At 39.2% G+C, this 24,049-nt stretch overlaps 1 protein-coding gene across 1 annotated transcript in view; it reads right to left on the reverse strand.

The window, feature by feature from the left end:
• Positions 1–14,273: 14,273 nt before the first annotated feature.
• Positions 14,274–24,049, reverse strand: part of adamts16 (ADAM metallopeptidase with thrombospondin type 1 motif, 16) — a 113,072-nt gene continuing 103,296 nt past the window's right edge. The window contains exons 19-24 of the mRNA XM_061945085.1: positions 22,223–22,427; positions 19,518–19,712; positions 19,393–19,449; positions 19,108–19,311; positions 18,878–19,025; positions 14,274–15,423 (exon numbers count right to left, since the gene is read on the reverse strand). Of these exons, the coding sequence (XP_061801069.1) occupies positions 15,308–15,423; positions 18,878–19,025; positions 19,108–19,311; positions 19,393–19,449; positions 19,518–19,712; positions 22,223–22,427 (925 nt within the window). The 3' untranslated portion in view covers positions 14,274–15,307. The remainder of the gene's footprint in view (positions 15,424–18,877; positions 19,026–19,107; positions 19,312–19,392; positions 19,450–19,517; positions 19,713–22,222; positions 22,428–24,049) is intronic.

The following is a 24,049-nucleotide window of genomic DNA, read 5'->3' on the forward strand; positions in this document are numbered from 1 at the left end:
AATGAAATATTAGACACTGTTTAATTAATTCATGTTCGTCTCCGCGTGTGTGTTGATAACACCAGCAGATGGTGCTGTTGTACACATTATTATAGAACAAGCGCAGTTCTCGTCTCCTTTTCATATGATCAACATTTAAGTTAAAGTACCAATGATTGTCACACACACACTAGATGTGGTGAAATGTGTCCTGTGCATTTGACTCATCCCCTTGGTCACCCCCTGGGAAGTGAGGGGAGCAGTGAGCAGCAGCAGTGGCCGCGCCCGGGAATCATTTTTGGTGATTTAACCCCCAATTCCAACCCTTGATGCTGAGTGCCAAGCAGGGAGGTAATAGGTCCCATTTTTTATAGTCTTTGGTATGACTCGGCCGGGGTTTGAACTCACAACCTACCGATCTCAGGGCGGACACTCTAACCACTAGGCCACCAGGTGATATATATATATATATATATATATATATATATATATATATATAAATGTTGATTTTTTTTACACAAATCTTAGTTAATCATAAATAAATAAATAAATGGGTTGTACTTGTATAGCGCTTTTCTACCTTCAAGGTACTCAAAGCGCTTTAACACTACTTCCACATTTACCCATTCACACACACATTCACACACTGATGGAGGGAGCTGCCATGCAAGGCGCTAACCAGCACCCATCAGGAGCAAGGGTAATCAATCTCATAAAAGAAAATATATCAACTCCAGCACAATCCCAGCTTTACAATACTTTGCATATACATTTAAAAAGCAACTGATAATACATATAAATGCAATACTTATAAAATACAACACAAACAAATTTGTACAAATAAAATATTTAATTAATTTTTTTTATATTTCTTATCGATTCTCGAACATTGTAGATCAATGTAGAATGGAAATAAATACAAATCACGATTTAGAAGTGAATTGATTTTGTTGAGCAACCCTAACGACAGTTTGCTAGGTTTGCAACACTGAGCTTGATTACATGCACTCGCCTGAATGGGACAAGCGGTAGAAAATGGATGGATGGATGGATGGATGGGCCAATACAGTACACGTAGTGATATTGCTAGGTACGCCTTAAGCGTCTCTGTCTGACACATTGAAATTAAATCTAAAAATATGTATACTAAACTCACAATCGTGCATCCTAGGGACGCACTTATTTTTTTTACCATTAAAAAAATGATAGATTATGAACAACAACTCATGTATTGAAATCACAGTAACGAGCAAAATACACTTTGTTGTCAGCAGACCAGTTATGCGCTGTTACAACCCTGTGTGCATCTGCTAAGCGCACACAGAATCACCTGCACGCAGGTGTGCCGCTCTCGCGACACGCTAGTTAAGCTGCTGCCCAACAGCTATCCAGTCACAGCGGATTTCATTTCAACAATTAAAGACACAAACTTGAGAGTAAATGAACCCACGTTTCCACCGCTCCATGTTGTGCTCTTTCATGTCCATGGTGTTTTAACGTTTAGGGCAGGGGTCGGCAACCCAAAATGTTGAAAGAGCCATATTTTAATTTTCCTGAGGGAACTCCCCTGAAGGAATCAATAAAGTACCATCTATCTATCTATCAATCTATCTATCTATCTATCTGACCAAAAAATTAATAAAACATCTGTCTCGAGCCGCAAAAAATTAAAAGCCTTGTGTAAGTGTTATAATGAAAACAACACATAATGTAAGTGTTTATATTAGCCTACTATCAAAGGCTGACACAAATCTTTGTTGACACAAATGTTGTATTTTAACTTTTATTCTACACATTTTTGCAACATTGGAAATCATTATAAAATGGAGGCTTCTAACAGGATGAGATAACTTCTGTAAATTACTGGCTCAGAATGGCCAAAGGAATAGATGTGTGTGTCCAAGTTTAAGGAAAGGGCAGACTGTCTTCTTCTAGTGGATTTATTACAATCTTAGCAAGCTGGGTAACGTTTGCTGTGGTCTGGAACAACATTGCACACAAACAACTATGAGAAATGCAGCCAATATTACATACAGATAATGTGTCATGACACATGTAAATATAGATTAAATACACAGAGGACATAAGTAAAGGGAATTAAATGAGCTCAAATATACCTACAAATGAGGCATAATAAGAGGTAATAAGAGGTAAACATTAGGGATGTCCGATAATGGCTTTTTGACGATATCGATATTGTCCAACTCTTTAATTACCGATACCGATATCAACCGATACCGATATCAACCGATATATGCAGTCGTGGAATTAACACATTATTATGCCTAATTTGGACAACCAGGTATGGTGAAGATAAGGTACTTTTTAAAAAAATTAATAAAATAAGATAAATAAATTAAAAACATTTTCTTGAATAAAAAAGAAAGTAAAATAATATAAAAACAGTTACATAGAAACTAGTAATTAATGAAAATGTGTAAAATTAACTGTTAAAGGTTAGTACTGTTAGTGGACCAGCAGCACGCACAATCATGTGTGCTTACGGACTGTATCCCTTGCAGACTGTATTGATATATATTGATATATAATGTAGGAACCAGAATATTAATAACAGAAAGAAACAACCCTTTTGTGTGAATGAGTGTGAATGAGTGTAAATGGGGGAGGGAGTTTTTTTGGGTTGGTGCACTAATTGTAAGTGTATCTTGTGTTTTTTATGTTCCATCCCCATCCATCCATTTTCTACCGCTTATTCCCTTTGGGGTCGCGGGGGGCGCTGGAGCCTATCTCAGCTACAATCGGGATTTAATAAAAAAAATAAAAAAATAAAATAAACTGATAATAAAAAAAATAAATTGATAATAAAAAAAACGATACCGATAATTTCCGATTTCACATTTTAACGCATTTATCGGACATCTCTAGTAAACATCAAACATCAAAGAACACAAAGGCCATCAACAACATTAAAAGAGAAGAGCTGATGTATTCAGTCATTTCTACATACAGCTACAAAAGTAAAACAAAGACAACAACAACAACAACAACAAAACATATACACTGTGGTGGCCTCTGCAGTGTTCCACGCCATCGTCTGCTGGGGTGGGGTGAGCATGGCCAGAGACAGGAGCGGGCCCAACAAAGCAACCAAGAGAGCTGTCTCCACCCTTGGCCGCCCACCAACTCTCGGCCAGTGTCCAGTTTGCATGGATGAGTGGATGCATCTAAGTAGACCGAGGTGTCCGATACTTGCTCATTCAGTCAAGACACTGTGAAGCTTGTCCGTCCCGGCGCTCAGTGCTAGCTCCGCAGCCCTTGCTCTTCATCCGCATCTCCTCCAGTCTTTCCAAAGGGACCCTGGTGTGGCAGAGACCCAGCAGCTGGTCTCCATGGCCAAAAGGCTCCGGGGAGGCAGATCCAGAAGTTCACAAAAAAGCCCCGCAGAAGTCACAAAAGTGCCACCCCTTGTCGCACAGTCCCAAAGGGTCCTGAACCAAAAGGCAACAAAAAAAAACCCTCATGAAAACAAGGGGGAAACACCAGGAACACAAAAGGATGATACAAGAGCACAGAGCTCCTGCCAACAGCAGCCACTACAGCGGCGCCATCTTGGAAAAAACCCCCAAAAAACCTGAGGTTTTGGCTAAACACAAAGGGATCAAACAGCTGATTGTGCATATGTGGGTGCCGTGGACGTCAGCAACCAACAGTCTGAAATCCTAAACAAATACTGTAATAAACTATTTGAGTGTTGTTAAAGTGGAAATATCTACATTTATCAGTGAACCTCTCTCAAACATCGACAGGAGGATAATAAAATTCAGCAGGCTGTTTTAGCTGAACTTCTGGCAAAGAGAAGATCTGTTTCAAGAGAAAGTCCGCACCTGAACATAGGTGAAGTGAGACGACTGACGAATAACCTCCTCCACGCTCTGAGGCATCAGAATAGGCCTGGGTGGAATCCTGTGCTGCCACCTCAGAACCCAGCAAAGGACTCAACCACAGTAACCACAGCAGCATCTCCTGTATACTGAATACAGGGTTCTGATGCAGCAACTCCTCCATCATCATTACCTTCATTACGGCCCTCACCACAAACCTGGATCCCACCTGCTGCATCTACACCCTCCAGAGATGTTTCACTGCCTTTCTCCTCTCCACCGTCACCCATGAGACTTCCTGACCATTTTGAAGGCTTGGTACCAGGGATTAAAATGATTCCCCTTAGTTTGGACATGGCGCAATCAAGGATTCTGTCATCAAATTAATATTGTGTCCCTCTTCCTCCTCTGCATTTATAATTAACCAAAGCTGCCCCAGTAGCTGTTATTCCCAACAGCGTCAATGCTGTTGTCTAGGTTCCTAAGGGCAACCAGAGGCCCAATAAGTAAGTTATCTCTTCTAAATCAATAAGCACATTTATTAGTTAAGACACAGTTAGATTTTCTGATCAGAGAAATTTAAGTCACATTCCTTTGAAGAACACAATGTCTAGGACAACTCTAGCTAATCTCAAACAAGCAGTAGTCAATGTCAGATCTTTAGGCAACATTTTTAATTAATAATTTTGTGAAGCGACTGGGATGAGAATCAGCACCTCCAAGTCAGAGTCCATGGTTCACGCCCGGAAAAGGGTGGAGTGCCATCTCCGAGTTGGGGAAGAGATCTTGCCCCTTGTGGAGGAGTTCATGTACCTCTGAGTCTTGTTCACGAGTGAAGGAAGAGTGAATCGTGAGATCGACAGGCGGATCGGTAAGGCGTCTTCAGTAATGCGGACGGTGTATCGATCCGTTGTGGTGAAGAAGGAGCTGAGCCGGAAGGCAAAGCTCTCGATGTACCGGTCGATCTACGTTCCCATCCTCACCTATGGTCATGAGCTTTGGGTCATGACCGAAAGGACAAGATCACGGGTACAAGCGGCCGAAATTAGTTTCCCCCGAGGGGTGGCGGGTCTCTCCCTTAGAGATAGGGTGAGAAGCTCTGTCATCCGGGAGGAGCTCAAAGTAAAGCTGCTGCTCCTCCACATTGAGAGGAGTCAGATGAGGTGGTTCGGACATCTGGTCAGGATGCCACCCGAACGCCTCCCTAGGGAGGTGTTTAGGGCACATCCGACCGGTAGGAGGCCACGGGGAAGACCCAGGACACGTTGGGAAGACTATGTCTCCAGGCTGGCCTGGGAACGCCTCGGGATCCCCCGGAAGGAGCTGGGTGAAGTGGCTGGGGAAAGGGAAGACTGGGCTTCTCTGCTTAGGCTGCTGCTACTGCGACCCGACCTCGGATAAGCTGAAGAAAATGGATGGATGGATGGATTTTATTTCCTCTTACAATCTGGATTTTAACTGAGACATGTCTCCTCATAAACACAGCAAATGCAGTTCTGGTTGAAACTCGCCCACTTCCTTTAACTATTTGTTTGAGACACGACAAAACCAGAGGGGCTGGGGGTGTATTCAAGGAAAATATCCGCACCCACAAATGATCATTTGGGCTTTCTCCATCATTTGAGCATGTGTCATTCAAAATGGAGGTAAAACAAGCATCCATAATTTATATCACTAGCCACAAACCACCACATAATTCAAATTCATTTATTGATGATTTTATAGAATTACTTTCAGTTGTATGCGCTGACTTTTAACTGTTTGATCATCACAGGGGACTTAAATGTGCATGTAGATGTAGCCACTGACAGGCATGCTAAAGAACTCAGTGCTGTCCTTGAAATGTTTGATCTAACTCAGCAAGTACACGAGCCCACCCACAGCAGAAGCCACACTCTTGATTTGATCATTACTAAGGATCTTGCTATTTCAAATGTGAATTTTATCAATGTTGCTTTATCAGATAATTTCTTTGTTTTCTTCAACTTGTCTATTAGACCCAAACCAGCAGTTAGGTCTGCGGCTGTTATGGGAAGACTTATAAATGATAGCACATGGACACAGTTTATGGAAATATTTAGGTTTGAAAGCTCCCCATACTATATGCTAATGCTGATGATGTGTTGAACTCATATACATCAAGTGTTGTAAATGTTTTGGACACCATTAGTCCTGTCAAGGTTAAAATTATTAAAAATATGCAAAAGCTGCCATGGAGAAATAAAGACTTGGTCTGGACACAGAAAAGGAGGTGCTGCAGAGCCGAACGGAAATGGCACAAATCAAAGCTCCAAGCTCATTATTTGATTTACAAAGAAAAACAAAATGTGTTGAACCAGTCTTTGCTTATAACAAGGGAAAATTATATTTCTGAAATCTTCACAAACTGTAGTAACAACCCTTGTGTCTTCAATTTCACTTCCAGTAGAACTCATTTCTATGTCAAAGTGCAAAGATTTTGCAATATTATTTCATGATAAAGTCCAATACATTAAAAATGCAATAATTCCTGGGAAACAAATAGCTACTCTGCAGCCAGCTTGTCTAAGCTGGCACATCTCACTACTGACAAAACAGTTGAAGAAATCATCCAGTCTGAGTCTATCAACGTTCTGCCTTGATCTGTTATCCACTGGATTTTGAGAAGGCTGTGCTGAGCAGTTTTGTACCACAATTCGCTCTTCTAGTTAACATCTCAATTTAGACTGGAACATTTCCAAAGGCCTTAAAAACTGCTGTCAATAAGCCCCTCTTAAAGAAGAGTAGACTTGATGCCACAGTACTGAACAACTATCGGCCTGTATAAAACCTGTCATTTTTGGGCAAAGTCCTAGAAAAAGTTGTATACCAACAGCTTAGTGACTTTTTCCTGTTTAACAATGTGTTTTGATACTTTCCAATCAGGCTTTAGGCCCCACCACAGCACTGAGTCAGCTCTGATCAAGGTGACAAATGATATCCCCCTGAATACAGATGCAGGAAAAGTCTCAGTCTTGGTTCTGCTGGACCTGAGCGCTGCCTTTGACACAGTTCCATCCATCCATTTTCTAGCGCTTATTCCCTTTGGGGTCGCGGGGGGCGCTGGAGCTTATCTCAGCTACAATCGGGCGGAAGGCGGGGTACAGCCTGGACAAGTCGCCACCTCATCACAGGGCCAACACAGATAGACAGACAACATTCACACTCACATTCACACACTAGGGTCAATTTAGTGTTGCCAATCAACCTATCCCCAGGTGCATGTCTTTGGAAGTGGGAGGAAGCCGGAGTACCCGGAGGGAACCCACGCAGTCACGGGGAGAACATGCAAACTCCACACAGAAAGATCACGAGCCCGGGATTGAACCCAAGACTACTCAGGACCTTTGTATTGTGAGGCAGATGCACTAACCCCTCTTCCACCGTGCTGCCCCCTTTGACACAGTTGACCATACTATTTTAATACAGAGGTTAGAAACTGGGTGGGAATATCTGGTTTTGTTCTTAAATGGTTCAAGTCCTATCTCGATCACATGACATACTTTGTTGAAATTGATACCTGTGTTTCTGACCTGTGGGATTCCTTAGGGCTTGAATGTGGGACCACTCGTGTTCATATGCTCCCACTAAATCAGCCAATGCACAGCTTTAATGTGTCCTACCACAACTATGCAGATGACACTCAGATATAAGTGTCACTGACAAACAGATCAGTGTTTGGATGCATAACAATTTTCTTCGGCTAAACTCAAACAAAACATAAACTATTGTCTTTGGCCCACAGAAGCCAAGATAAACTATTATTTGCAGGTCTTGTGCCAAAGTACATCTCTGACATGTTAGAGCCATATGAACCATCTTGAGCTCTAAGAGCCCCAGGGAGTGGTCTCCTGCTGGTGCCCAGAGTCAGGATCAAACATGGTGAAACTATGTTTCAGTTTTATGCTCCTAAGATCTGCAATAGTCTTCCTGAAGATGTGAGACAGGCCTCAACATTGGCAATGATCAAATCCAGACTGATTTTTTTATTTATTTACTTGTGCATATGACAACTGAAAGTATTTTAACTACAGCATCTAATTGCCATCCATCCATTTTCTACCGCTTATTCCCTTTGGGGTCGCGGGGGGCGCTGGAGCCTATCTCAGCTACAATCGGGCGGAAGGCGGGGTACACCCTGGACAAGTCGCAACCTCATCGCAGGGCCAACACAGATAGACAGACAACATTCACACTCACATTCACACACTAGGGCCAATTTAGTGTTGCCAATCAACTTATCCCCAGGTGCATGTCTTTGGAAGTGGGAGGAAGCCGGAGTACCCGGAGGGAACCCACGCAGTCACGGGGAGGACATGCAAACTCCACACAGAAAGATCCCGAGCCCGGGATTGAACCCAAGACTACTCAGGACCTTCGTATTGTGAGGCAGATGCACTAACCCCTCTGCCACCGAGCTGCATCTAATTGATTTAAATTAATTATGATTGTTTTTATGATGACTGTATTTTCTGATTTCAATTTGAATTATCTTTCCTTCTTTTCATTTTCTGTAAAGCACTTTGAATTAATTGCCTTCTGTACAAATTGCCTTACGCACTTCAGCGTCCTTTACTGCACCCGATGCAAAATAAGTACATCTACCTTCTGCATCTTCCTCGGTCAAAAGTGAACTTTTCTCAAGCTGTGCCTCATTACCACATACAAATGTCTGCACTTTTCAGATGACAATTTCATGTACTGCTACATTTTCACAACTCACAACAAAGCAGGAACATATATTGTTAATGTGCTAAAATCAGCACTTTTATTACGTTTTTTTTTTGGTACTACTTGTTTTCTGTGAAATTTTAGGAATTCATTGTGCCGCTATTTACAGTATGTTGCCACAAAATGCTATTTTATTACAGTTTTGTAAGTCATGCCTCCCATGACTGTTTTGTCTTTTCAGATTTGGAATTTTGTTTATTTCAGATACATTTTCAACATAAATTAATACAATTGTTAATTATAAGCAAATCATACCATACCACCACCTCGAGTTTAATGCTACATTAAAAAAAATATATATATATATACAAAGAAATACATTTTTTAAAGGACACATTTGCAACTTGCGGACAGTTACATTTTTCAAAGCAGAAAATATAATGAGAACACCACCGGCTTTAGCTTATGTTACCATTAGTGGTTTTACAGAACATATTATTTTTAAGTGACTATACTTTCAAAAATACTGAATATATTGAATAAAATCCCAATTTCCAAAATCGGTCTGAACTCGTGGGAACCAAGTGATGAATTGGCCAACTGCTCAGTGGCTTTGTGGTTAGGGACTGCCCTGGAGACAGGGAGACAATTGCCATTGCCTCCATGTCTCATCAAGGGTTGGACTTGGGGGTTAAATGACCAAAATGATTCCCGAGCGCGGCCACCGCTGCTGCTCACTGCTCCCCTCACCTCTCAGGGGGTGAACATGGGGATGGGTGAAATGCAGAGGATAATTTCGCCACACCTAGTGTGTCTGTGACTATCATTGGGACTTTAACGTTAACTTTAAATGTCACTACTAGAACGTAGGCCATAATGACTGTGGGTTTCTTTGCAGGAGAGAGCGTAAATAGGATGGAGTAAAGGCAAGAAGAGACTTCTAAACCAAAGTCATTCAATGGGTATATCGGCACATACTGTACTCAAAGAAGGCCACTCAACAAAGGCATACAGTTCCACAGTTATGTGTGAACTGTATTTACTATTGTACACATGTTAAAAGTGCAATTTCAATGTTGAAGATGTGCAGTTATTAGAAAAAAAGAATGAAGATAATGTCAAGCAGAACATTTTTTTTATAATTTTTTCCTAAAGTACACAGACTGTAAAGTGTGTTTTATCCGATTACTCGATTAACCCAACAAACTAATCGATAGATTGCTCGATTACTAAAATAATTGATCACTCTTTTTTTCTGAATTTACTATTGTTAAAATGTTTCCCGTTATGCAAATGTTCTAGATTCAAGTGTATTCTAAGTTAGCTCTTGGCAGCGCTCGCATGATGAAAAAGCTGACACAGGCCCTACTTTTTACTTTGCTTTTCTTGCATTCATCCAATCACGAGTCAGAACTCAGCTTGTATAGGTTAATAGCCTTACAGGCAGTTGGAAATTATACCACTCTTAAAAATAATACACATTTCTAACACGCCGGTGTTAAAAAAAAGTCTCTGCAAAGGCATACTTGCCAACCTTGAGACCTCCAATTTCGGGAGGTGGGGGGTGGGTGCGGGGGGCGTGGTTGGGGCGGGGGCGTGGCTAAGAGGGGAGGAGTATATTTACAGCTAGAATTGAAGTGTGAAGTGAAGTGAATTACATTTATATAGCGCTTTTTCTCAAGTGACTCAAAGCGCTTTACATTGTGAAACCCAATATCTAAGTTACATTTAAACCAGTGTGGGTGGCACTGGGAGCAGGTGGGTAAAGTGTCTTGCCCAAGGACACAACGGCAGTGACTAGGATGGCGGAAGCGGGGATCGAACCTGCAACCCTCAAGTTGCTGGCACGGCCGCTCTACCAACCGAGCTATACCGCCCAAGTATTCACCAAGTCAAGTATTTCACATGTATATATATATATATATATATATATATATATATATATATATATATATATATATATATATATATATATATATATATATATATATATATATATATATATATATATATATATATATATATATATATATATATATATATATATATATATATATATATATCCCCGCAACCCCGAAGGGAATAAGCGGTAGAAAATGGATGGATGGATATATATATATATATATATATGTATATATATATAGATAAGAAATAATTTACTTTCAGTGAATTCTAGCTATGTATATATATATATATATATATATATATATATATATATATATATACACAGAGGTGGGTAGTAACGCGCTACATTTACTCCGTTACATCTACTTGAGTAACTTTTGGGATAAATTGTACTTCTAAGAGTAGTTTTAATGCAACATACTTTTACTTTTACTTAAGTATATTTATAGAGAAGGAACGCTACTTTTACTCCGCTACTTTTACTCCGCTACTTTTACTCCGCTACTTTTATCTACATTCAGCTCGCTACTCGCTACTAATTTTTATCGATCTGTTAATGCATGCTTTGTTTGTTTTGGTCTGTCAGACAGACCTTCAAAGTGCCTGCCTTACTGGTGACGTTTCACTTCGTTCCACCAATCAGATGCAGTCACTGGAGACGTTGGACCAATCAAACAGAGCCAGGTGGTCACATGACCTGACTTAAACAAGTTGAAAAACTTATTGGGGTGTTACCATTTAGTGGTCAATTGTACGGAATATGTACTGTACTGTGCAATCTAATAATAAAAGTTCAAATCAATCAATCAAAAGTGTGAAGGAAAAAAGATACTTGTTTTATTTCAACCGTACCGTCAAAAGCCTCAAGACTGACCGCACATGAGGACGTTCCTGTCTTCACAATAAAAGTGCCGTGCCATCGCGCCTGCGCTTTCAAAACAAGAGTCTCCGAAAGCCAGCGTAAACAAGCTAGCAAGCTACGGAGTTTGACACCAATATATTTCTTGTAAAGTGTATAAAAACGAATATGGAAGCTGGACAAATAGGATGCCAAAAACCCACCACTTTCATGTGGTATTAGACAGAAAGGAGGAACTTTTCTTCTCCTCCATTTGAAAACGTGGACGTTATCATCACGACTGTCTGATTACAATCAACGCAAGTCATCAGAATCAGGTAATACACCAACTTATATTCTAGTCTTCATTAAAGAAAGGAATCTATATGTTAAACATGCATGTATATTCATTAAAACACCTTTAACATGTAAACAAAAACAGCAAAATAAATACTTATAAATTATATACTGTATATATCAATGTATATGTATGTATGTATATATATATATATATATATATATATATATATACATATATATATATATATATATATATATATATATGATATGAGTGTGTATGTTACTCATCAGTTACTCAGTACTTGAGTAGTTTTTTCACAACATACTTTTTACTTTTACTCAAGTAAATATTTGGGTGACTACTCCTTACTTTTACTTGAGTAATAAATCTCTAAAGTAACAGTACTCTTACTTGAGTACAATTTCTGGCTACTCTACCCACCTCTGTATATATATGTATATAAATGAAAGAAATACTTGAATTTCAGTGTTCCTTTATTTACTCATAAACACACACATAACACTCATCTACTCATTATTGAGTTAAGGGTTGAATTGTCCATCCTTGTTCTATTCTCTGTCACTATCTTTCTAACCATGCTGAACACCCTCTCTGATTATGCATTGCTGTGTGGCACGCACAAAAGTGCTTTCATCAAATGCACTAGATGGCAGTATTGTCCTGTTTAAGAGTGTCACAACATTGCTGTTTACGGCAGACGGACTGCTTTACTGTAGACGTTCTTTATATTGTGGGAAAGCGGACTCAGGTCCGCATGGAGCTGGAGGCCCCCTCCAGCTCCGCCTGAATTTCGGGAGATTTTCGGGATAAAATTTGTCTCGGGAGGTTTTCGGGAGAGGCGCTGAATTTCGGGAGTCTCCCGGAAAATCCGGGAGGGTTGGCAAGTATGTGCAAAGGGAGCCACAGCAAAGAGGCTGTAGAGCCCACTTCTGGCTTAGTACGAGTATGCTGTAAAATAATTATTTGATGTTTGGTAATGAGATTAGGGATGCCCGATATCGAGAAAAAATGGAAATTATGACGTCACATGATAAATTCAATAATGGAAAATCAATCGATGAAATTCGCCAATAATAATAAAAGCATATTACCTGTTTGTCGTTGGCTTTGTTGTGCCTTGCGATGCTGACAGGAAAAGAAACATCCAGAATGTTATAGGCGCAAAGCTCAAAAGCCAGCATCTGTGATGGTATGGGGGTTGTATTAGTGCTCAAGGCATGTGTAAAATACATATCTATGAAGGCACAATTAATGCTGAAAGGTACATACAGGTTTTGGAGCAACATATGTTGCCATCCAAGCACCGTTATCATGGACGCCCCTGCTTATTTCAGCAAAAAAATGCCAAGCCAAATGTTACAACAGCGTGGCTTTGTAGTAAAAGAGTGCGGGTACTAGACTGGCCCGCCTGTAGTCCAGACCTGTCTCCCATTGAAAATGTGTGGCGCATTATGAAGCCTAAAATACCACAACAGAGACCCCGGACTGTTGAACAACTTAAGCTGTACATCAAGCAAGAATGGGAAAGAATTCCACCTGGAAAGCTTCAAAAATGTATCTCCTCAGTTCCCAAACGTTTACTGAGTGTTGTTAAAAGGAAAGGCCATGTAAGACAGTGGTAAAAATACCCCTTGTTGCCATTAAATTCTAAGTTAATGATTATTTGCAAACAAAAAAATAAGTTTCTCAGTTCGAACATTAAATATCTTGTCTTTGCAGTCTATTCAATTGAATATAAGTTGAAAAGGATTTGCAAATCATTGTATTCTGTTTTTATTTACGGATTACACAACGTGCCAACTTCACTGGTTTTGGGTTTTGTACATATACATACAGTACATATTGGTTATTAGTTCTGATCTGGTATTGGTATCGTTGTCGTTCATCAGTTGGTTTCACACAACCAAAGGTGCTGTGGGTGCATCCTGATAAAAAGATAACTCTGTAACTTCAAGTAGACTACCTGAGTGTAGCTTCCAGGCAAAAAAAAGCTTACAACTATTTTTAAACAGATGCAGTCAGAGATAGTAAGGTTTTGAACTGGGCTAAGTAAGACCTGGTTTAGGGAACACTTTTCCAGTTGCCACATTTATCTTGATCACACTGGACTGTTTACAGGAAGCCACTGTCTGAAAGCCATTGTTGTATAAACAGAAAATACTTTATCCCTAGCCCTCTTTCTACTTCTAGTCTTGTTAAAATCTGGAAAAAACATTTTCAAAGCCAAACAATATGACCTTTGAGCAGCATCACCAAGACTTCATTGTTCTTTCTTCTTGCCATATACAATTAAATCAAGTTCTAACTTGACTGGTGTGCAGACAGGACATTCCACAAACTTCAATCTGACAGTGTGTGTGTGTGTTTTATTCCTCAGCAGATGGCATAAATTAAGCATTTTCTCTTGTCTATGATCATCATAAAAGACACTGCAGAGCACACACAGATGCATCAACTCTGGAGTGATGGTTGACTAGGACAACATCTCTCACAGCAACACTATGCATATTACATATGCTTATTGAGGACATATACAGTGTCATACATTTCACTGTTTAAGTGTCACAAGCCGGTGGTCATAATAACTGTGACCCGGAAGGAATACAGCCCAGACTGTAACAAGTGACATGCAGATGTGGTGCACATTTATTATTTTATTGACATTGTAAACATCACTGTAACATTGCACAAGCCATTAGCTGTCAGTTCTTTCAAATATGGCCAAAGTATAATACAGTATTTCTGGGCCTGTATTAATGCATTAACGCAATATGTTTCCTTACTTTCTATCTGGAACTGTGGGATTTAAAGTAAAAAAGTAAGTTCTATTAAAAAAAAAGTTACCATTCATATTAAACCATATACTCTCTAATCACACTCCATAATAATTTGTCACATCGGGTACTGTGGTCAAAAATCATTGTTTTTTATTTATTCTACAAAAATATAATTTAAAAAAAAATTAAATGGCGCTGTTTGTCAGGCTCTTATAAAACAGGATACAAAGTATAAATGGGCTAAGCGGAGAGTAATAAAAGGTCACAGTTATAGTGCTTATTAATACAGTCTTCCAGCAATGCTGTATTGTAAAGCCAATAAATAACACAAACAGTACTGTACATGGGTCACAACATTAATTTGTTCAATTATGAAAAGTGAGGATGTCACATTGCAGCATTGTAGCACCGCTGAGTAAAGATTAAGTGTACTCAGTCATTCAAAGGTTGCATTTTCTTTAACCTTTCCAATATAGAGGATCGTGTTATTACAAAATCCACTTTGGACTTTTTCTTCAAGTTTTACAGTACAATTGACTTTTTTGCTACGTCCCTTTTCTTTATTCCTTAATCATCACGCATTGTAGCGCCAACTACGATGCTTCATATGTTGGAACCTCTCCTGTATTTCACTGGGAGTTTTTGCAATTTTCATTGATGCATTATTTGGACCTTCCCAAATTGTTTGTTCTTCCAAACGGTCTTCTTATTTCACTGTCCTGATCGTATTCCTGTGTAGCACACTCAGTATGAAGTCCATGTAGTCAGATGTCCCGCACCGCAAGGAGAGTAAAAGGTAACGTCATGGCTCTCTGTTACTCCCACTAGAAATTTATTTTTGTGTGTCAGTGCTTCTTTACATGTGTAATGCACAAACACAACTTTTCAAGCAAAAGCATCAAGTATAGTCTTTTTCACCTTCCTGTCTGTCGCTGACAAAGTCATTCTTCTGTCACTATAAGTTTGACCTGGAACAGGACTGACAGCACTGTTTGCCATAAAATTTATGGTTGCACACTCCATGCTGCGGCACCAAATAGCACCAGTTGAAATAATCCCGGCATGCCAGATCTGTGGGAGGAAAAGGGTAAATTCTATTAATTCAAATATCATACAACATATTTGCTTTTCATTTATTATTTAATTTAAAGTGTGTCTATGATAAATTTGGTCTTTTCTGACTTAGAAATCTTGTTACAATGTTGGATACTTGTGTTAAAAACGATCCCAAAGTGTCAAATCATAAATTTCATGCATTGGGGCGTGAGCTTGCACACAGTTTTGGATACCTCTCTCTGCAGGGTTTTGGAGTTGTTGTTGTTTTTTAACAGTGTGGAATCAGCGACGACACTGATTGACAGATGTAATGTAGGCACTTCTAATATGCAGCCCACAGAGCTCCTCCCCCTATAATTCACAGACTAGGAGATTGCTGCCTCAAACTTGCGTGTTACTCATTCTCGTCTAATCCCCTCCCACTAGCTCTATTGGACTGGATCGCTGAACTCAAGACGTAAAAAGACGGCAACAAGAACACTTGGTTTGAGAAAACAAGATAAGTGCAATAAGTATTATTTTCATCTCATCGCGGCAAGTGCATAATAAGACCCACCTGTGACATGCAGTGACATAAATAATGGTAAAAACAGCTTTTTAAAAATGAAATTCTGTATCGATAAAAATAAAATAGCAGTGATGTTCGTCTTTATGATAAATACTTAAACCAGAGGTGTCAAAGTCATTTTAGATCGGGGGCCACATGGAGAAAAATCTACTCCCAAGTGGGCCGGACTGGTAAAATCACGGCCCGATAACTTAAAAATAAAGACAACTTCAGATGGTTTTCTTTGTTTAAAAATAGAACAAGCACATTCTGAAATTGTACAAATCATACTGTTGTTGATGTTTTTAACACTTACATGTTGCGGTTAATAGTATTCTATCTTTATTTGTCGTTATTTAGATTTTCTGAATTAATTATGTGATAATGTTCAGCAGTCAACTCATTGGTGTTAATTTTCAATCCATCAAGATAAACAAAATAATATCAAAATCAAATTACAGGATGTTATTTATGTAGTTTGATCATTTTCCACGACTGATGTATTAACATCATGTGGTTAATTTTGTACATACTGTATGTAGCATCATCTACAAAGATACAAATAATTGCTATTGCGACATCCAGTGGACACATTTAGAACAGCTGTTTCTTTCATTCAAAAATTTCAGGTTCATTTTTATACTTAGCAAACTCATCCCGCGGGCCGGAAAAAAACTGTTTGCGGGCCTATGTTTGACACCCCTGACTTAAACAGTGTACATCAGGGCCTGCCAGCGTCCAAAATCAGGCCCGCGGGAAGTCCCAAGTATATAACAAATAAATAAATAAATAAATAAAACAAATAAAAAATAAATAAATTCTGTCTTTTCTTATCCACTTTCTACCGCTTGCTACTCACGGTGTCTCCTAGCCGCTCAGGCAAATCATATTGTCTAAAAATGCATTTTCTCATCGATAATGTGACATCATCGCGCACGCGGAAAGTGCGCTATATATATATATATATATATATATATATATATATATATATATATATATATATATATACATATATATATATATATACACAAAACCCGGCCCCCGGCCAAATTGTTTTAACCCAATGCGGCCCCCGAGTCAAAAAGTTTGGGGACCCCTGGTGTACATTGCCAAAAAATAAATTGATACTTTTGGAGAGGGTGGGTCGTGGTTTCATTTGCAATCTGGGAACGCTGTTACATTCCTGTTTTCCTCCTGTGTGCTTTTCCTTTGCAGCCCTGCTCTCGCTCTGTTTTTTCTCTCTCTCCAGTTACCACGGCAGCAGAGGAGGGCGGGAAGGCCAGAAATCACCTTTGCCTACTTATAACTGCACATCTTTCCCTTGTGTTCTAGACACTGTCAGACCATGCCGACTACTATGTGGACTCTTGCTCGAAAGTATAGTTAGTGTTTTTGTATTACTTTGTTTTTGTGTTCAGTGCCTTCCTCGCCTTCTTACAGCGAGCTCTTTATGTTGCTACTTTGTACTCTCAGTTTTTCTGTGGTGCCACTGTTTTTTGTTTATTCCCTATTTTTGGGAAAAAAAAAAAAAGTTTTCTTTAACTGCCACTATGTCTCTCTCTCTGCTTACGGGGTCCAATTATTTCTTGAGCGTAACAAAGGCCTCCACAAATGAACATCTTGCAGACATATGCAGGAAGTGGGTTTTAAATGTGACGTTGCAACAAAATTTACAACAAAGCATATCCAATACATATTATGTAGACCACAAGAAAGTGTTTTAGATGTAGATTAAAATCATCATAAATTCTCTTTAAGTGTGTACCATCACTGAACTATTAGCTGGGCGATATGGCTGAAAACTGTATCACGATATACATTTTCTTACATTGATCGATAAAGATAATTATTGATATCTTTTATGACCTATGGAAAATATGGACGAGGAGAAAAATATACATCTTCACAGTTTTGTTTCAAATGTAACTTTCCTATGATTATAATCCCCTCAGCTACCAAGGCGGAAGAAAAGGAAATGTCAAAAATATCCATGGAAAACACTCAATGTACCTTTTACATAGTTTGGCCGGGCTCCAGTGCGACTTATATATGTTTTTTTCCTTTTTTACTATGCATTTTCGGCAGGTGCGACTTATACTCCGGTGCGACTTATACTCCGAAAAATACGGGTAAACAAAATTCAAAAATCACTATAAACACTTAACAATAACCTCTTTAAATTAAGTGTTAAAAAGTGTAACACAATAGTGTAAATGGTGAAAATGTAAACATAAAGAAACCTTAGAAGAACATGTTTGCAGGTTTACTGCCAGGAAGTCACATGGTCTGTGTATTATTTAATTTGGTCTGGTATTCTGATTGATTGATTTAATTATTTATTTCAAACCTGCACAGTACAATAACACACACATTTTTTTTTTATACACTTTGGCAGGGACATTTATGCAAGGCTTGAAAAGGGGTTGGATGAAGCAGATGCTTATAATATCCGAACCCCTCTCACTCATTCCACATTTAACATAAACAATATAATTCAATAATTTAACTATGGAAATTAATTAATTTATGCAGTAATTACTTTTTAAATACTATTGAACCAAATGATTATTTTGAAGTACCTTATTTGTTATATTATTTATATTGTTTATACAGTCCAGCACTTAAGTTCCTACCTGTTGTTCCTGTATGTCTGAATAAGGAACGGACAAGGGTTGAAAAGAAAATAAATGAGCGCTGTGAAGGACTACTGTCGTTTTGAAATAATCCAAAAAACTGCCATACAGTCGACTCAGTCGGGGTGACTTTTCCTGTTTCATCAACTATTTATTTGCTCTCTGCAGCACTCATTTTTTGTTGCTCTTCTCACTCCATGCAGAGAATCAACAGCAAGATGGCAAAACCAAACTTGATACTTGATACTGTTCCGCGTATCAGATCACAATCACAGATTAAGTCCAGTACCTTTTTTGTCAGGTTGCGGGCAGAAGTTGGTATTGCAGGCCTGGGACATTGAGGGTTTCAGATGGTGGGCACAGCCAGGAAAAGGCTTGCCCTGTGCAAGACACTGGACTGTCCTGGCTTGCACGCCACCTCCACATGTCACTGTACACTGAGTAGCACAAACAAAGTTGGCTTTATGATGGCATAGGCCAAAAGAGTGATGCTTACTATTACTCGCTGTTGTCCCTTACCTGAGACCAAGGAGTCGTGCGCCATTCTGGTCGTGGGAGAGGCAGAGGCGCATGAGTGTAGTGATGTGCGTTCCATCGCTGGACTGATGGGGTAGTTCGGACTGGACACTCCGCGAAGATGCAGTGCCTTTGCAGCTCGACGATAGGTCTGGGTATATGGTGGCACTTTTTGGCTGCGAGCTCTCTGTATTTGCCTGCTGTGTCCTTTTGTCGGGGAACCAGAAAAAATGAAATTAAGTCCAACCTGTCACCACATAAGAATTTGTCAACATGTTTCATACATACCTTTTCTGCGCACTTGATGAAACGGGCTTGATAGCCACGACCACATGTTACTGAACACTGGAAAATCAAGAATAACGAGCATATTATATATGTAATATATATTACATCATCACAAAGTAGTGTACCTCTTGCCACGTTGAAACAAACCACTGGACTTTGCGTTGTTTCTGGCAACGTTTTATAAAGCAGGATTCTTGACTGGCAGGTTTCGGCAGGCCTGCACAAAAACTGTCCGCCAGCCTGTGTGACTGCGCACTTATGTTGGGTCTTGTACACAGCACTGTCCTTTTCCTCAAGCCATTGCCACACTTGCGAGAACACTGTCATATACAAAAGAATAGTAGTTATTATTTCATTATTAATACATGACATGTTTGTCAAATGTCAAGACAAACAATTATTCTAATGAGAGCCCAGTTGCAAATGATTACAGTCAGTAAGAATTCACTTCAGAACTTAAAGGGGACCTATTATGCGAAACCAACTTTTCTTACTTATGGGTACCTGCTTTTGGCTCGCACATGCACGTGCATCCTACGCTGTTGCGCTTTCTAATACAAAGTAGCGTATAGTTCAAACGTATATACTGTATGTGAGTAGACTCGATATGGAAGCGCTAAAAACTACAACATGGCTGACCGGGAGAAGACAGTTTTAAATGGAGCCACATAAATAAGACCGCCCACAAAACGGCGCATCCTGAAGCATCCAGAAAGCATGGGGTATAAAACTTAATCCATGCAACATGTTGGCCAACGAACCACCATTACGTGTTATGTAGACCAGTGGGCCCCAATCTTTTTGCACCACGGACCGGTTTAATGTAGGCATTGTTTTCAGGGACGGGCTTTCCACTTGTGCCAGATAAATACAGCAAAAATGAGTGAATGAAAAATACAACTTACTATAACGCTGAATTAGTGGGGGCCCTGGACCTGTTTCTTTGCAATGACATGCAGATGGAAATCAGCCTTTGGCTACAATCTGTCACATTTATATCTTATATACTCATTAATGTGCATTGTATCATGTCACAAAGTTATAAAAAATATAACAAATGGAAAATTCCTATGAGGAGTTTTATTGTACATCTATAAACAAGCTTATTGGTGTGCCTCGTGGGACAGGCGAAAGTTGAGTCGGAGAAAATGCAGTCCTTTATAAATTATTTAATGTTTCTCTGCGGCCCGGTAGCATCGTTGGGGACCACTGATGTAGACCACAAGAAAGTACTTTAAATCTAGAATTGAATAGAATATAAGTCATATTATGACCCCTTTAAGGTAGCGGTGACAACTTAAAACAACTTTTGGGAAAAAACAAAAACCACTGTCTTTTATGAATCCAGCTTTTAAACAGAGATTTGTGGGTGCAGATTTAGTGAGCGTTGTATTGTACACGGCCCCAATTAAAATGCATGCAATAGCCTATATTGCTTGGTGGTTATAATTAATCCCAGATGGCATTAAAACAAAAACACTGTGAAAACGAACTAGTAGGGCAAATATTCTCAATAATACACAAAACACACACAATACAAAACATACACATACACAATAGTATTGATCCACCTCACATAGTGAACAGATAAAACGGAGGCAGAAGATGTCTTTCGGTCAGTAATGCACACATTTTGCAACACACAGGAACTCTTTTAAGCAAGGCACCTGTTTTATTCACCAGTTCTTCCAACAAGTCCATTCTCAGCTAGCAGCGAGTTTATTTTAAGGGTTTAGATGGGAAAAATAGGTCGTTTTGTAACACAACAATAACAAAAAACAGATAAGTCTACCCACAACCTCAGAGGGTTAACACAATACATTTTAGGGCCAGTTTATCAAGCCATCCACTTTTTTTAAATTAAAATATTTAGTTTTTATAAAGTAGGAGCTAGCTTAAAACAATTAATTTGATTACAAAAAGATGTTGGTTTATATTATGTTGCTTTGATTAATCATTTAATGAGTGTATAAACTGATCAAATCCAGATCGCATGTAGTGCTCGGAACTTTGAATGTGTGAACATAGTTTTCGCACGGCCACTGCAATGGAGCTAACATGGAAGTGGTGGTGGTTTTCAAATGTTTTTATTCATGCAATGCAATATCAATGTTCATGATGTGCATTTATTACAAAAAAAATGAATCAAGGTTATAGCAAGCAAAAACATCATTGTTTAGTTAAACTATTTTCCCTAAAATACGCATTGAGGTTATAAAATGTGTTTTATCCCATTACCGGATTAATCGGACAAAATAATACATAGATTATTTGATTGTTAAACTAATCGATAGCTGCAAACCTAGTTTGGGGTTTCTTGGTCTGGAAAACATTGAAAAACCCAGCTCTAAAGAGTGACCTATTGCGCTTCGCTTCTTCAAAATATTCTGTGATAAAGTCCTTTAACTCCCTCAATATTCATTTTAATACAAAGTACATGGTAGGTGACATAGCCTCCATCCACATATTGAAAGAGTTGTGGCATATTCAAGTGTATTAGTCATTGTTAGAGGCAGAGTGCATCAGAGCGGAAGAAACATCACTTGGACTTACGGAACTTTGTATAGGGTTTGGACAAAGAACCTAGAGGATAATTCTCAGTGGGCTCATTAAGATTTTTAAAGCTATGGAGATCAGCCAAAACATGCAGCAGTGTTAGCCGTCTCAAGACCAGGATGTGTGTCGCTTGTACAGGAAATGGGTTTTTGCTTAGGGAAATGTTTTGTTCGTTTTTACTGTTGCATCACATCATCATTTCACTCTTCCATTAGTGTAAGCACACTAAACCTCTGTCGCTAAGGAACGTTCCTGTTCTTTCACATATGCTTACCTGTGACCATGGGCCCGAGTTCCAAACTGGTGGACAACTGTGGGTGCTGCAGGCCTGCCTCCTGGTTGGGGTCGACTGAGAACAGTGAGAGTCAGCAATGGTGTCTTCTTTGGTCGGACTGCTTCTTTGAACACACTGGATTTGCCGCGTCTGCTCCCCTCCTCCGCAGCTCTGACTGCACGCCCCCCATGCCCCTTCAGACCAGCTGGGAAAACACAACATGGACTCCTGAGTCAATAAGTCCGGCCTCCCAAACCCTTATTCACATGGCTGGATTTCACAAATGACAGTGTGATAACTGTACACATTTTTAAGACCTTCCCAAATCACAACTTTACACCTCCCCTCCCTTGTTTTAGTGCAGGGGTGGCCAAACAAAAGCATTGAAGGAGCCATATTGGACCAAAAATACAAAAAACAAATCTGTCTGAAGGCAACACATGACGCAAGTGTCTATATTAGCTATAATAGCCTACTATCAAGATGACTATGTGTCGCAGGCTGATGCAAATCTTCCTTGACAGAAAAGTTGAAATTTAATATTTATTCTACACATTTTTACAATATTAGAAACCATTAGTAAATCAGAGGCAACTCAGAAGGTGAGATAACTCCTGGAAATGACTGGCTTTTAATGGCCAAATGTATAGATGTGTGTGTCCAAGTTAAAGGAAACAGCAGGCCTTTAATAGATGTATTACAATCTTTGGCAAGCTGGGTAATGTTTGCTGTGGTCTGGAACAACATGGCACACCAACAACTATCTGAAATGCAGCCAATATAACATACAGATAATGTGTCATGAGACATGCAAAACTAAATTATATCCAAAGAAAATAAAAGTAAAGGATATTAAATGAGCTCAAATATATCTACAAATGAGGCATAATGATGCAATATGTACATACAGCTAGCCTACACAGCATGTTAGCATTGATTAGCTTGCAGTCATGCACTGACCAAATATGCCTGATTAGCACTCCAACAAGTCAATAACATCAACAAAGTGCACCTTTGTGCATTCATGCACAGCATGAAACTTTTGGTGGACAAAATGAGACAAAGAAGGAGTGAAAGATTTTACATGTAAACAAACTGTTGCGTCACAGTCCACACTGTGGTGAGTTCAAGAACCGCCAACATACTCTCATCAGTGAAGCATACATACAAACATATTAAAACAGTGAGCTTTCTAACAATTAGGAAGTTTTTTGTCATGTTTGTCCTCAAACAAAAAACATATTAAAACAAAACAATTATTTCCATTTTCAATACTTTTTTCAAAAATGCTCCAGGGAGCCACGAAGGCGGCACTAAAGAGCCACGGGTTGCTGACCCACGTTTTAGTGACAAAGGTTCTCCAGAATGAAATCAAAACACTGTAGCCTCATGAAGGGAGAATTAATGACATTGGTGGATTTTATTCATCTGATGAAGCCGTGATTGGCAATAGTGGGTATGTGTCACAAAATGATATCGTATTCACAAAATCATTCTGAATTAAAAGGTATACGTATATTGTTTTGCAATCATTAAGGAGAATGACAACTCAAACTTTAGAAAAACGGCCTCAAAGTTGAGGTTTTTGTAAAATGTTTGGTTGTGTTATAATTCCCGTCTAAACACTGACGATTGCTGATTTTCATTGGCGGGAATACATTGTTACATTCAAAACATCCATGACGGAATACATGGCTGCGTTTGTATGTGCCACTCAAGAGAATGAACTAGATCAGGGGTGTCGAACGTACAGCCCGAGGGCCGGATCAGGCTCGCAAACAGGTTTTATACAATGTATCTTTGTAGATGATGCTATATATGTGAAGT

The sequence above is a fragment of the Nerophis lumbriciformis genome, linkage group LG04, assembly GCF_033978685.3.
Source record: "Nerophis lumbriciformis linkage group LG04, RoL_Nlum_v2.1, whole genome shotgun sequence".
In the NCBI taxonomy this organism is placed as follows: Eukaryota; Metazoa; Chordata; class Actinopteri; order Syngnathiformes; family Syngnathidae; genus Nerophis; species Nerophis lumbriciformis.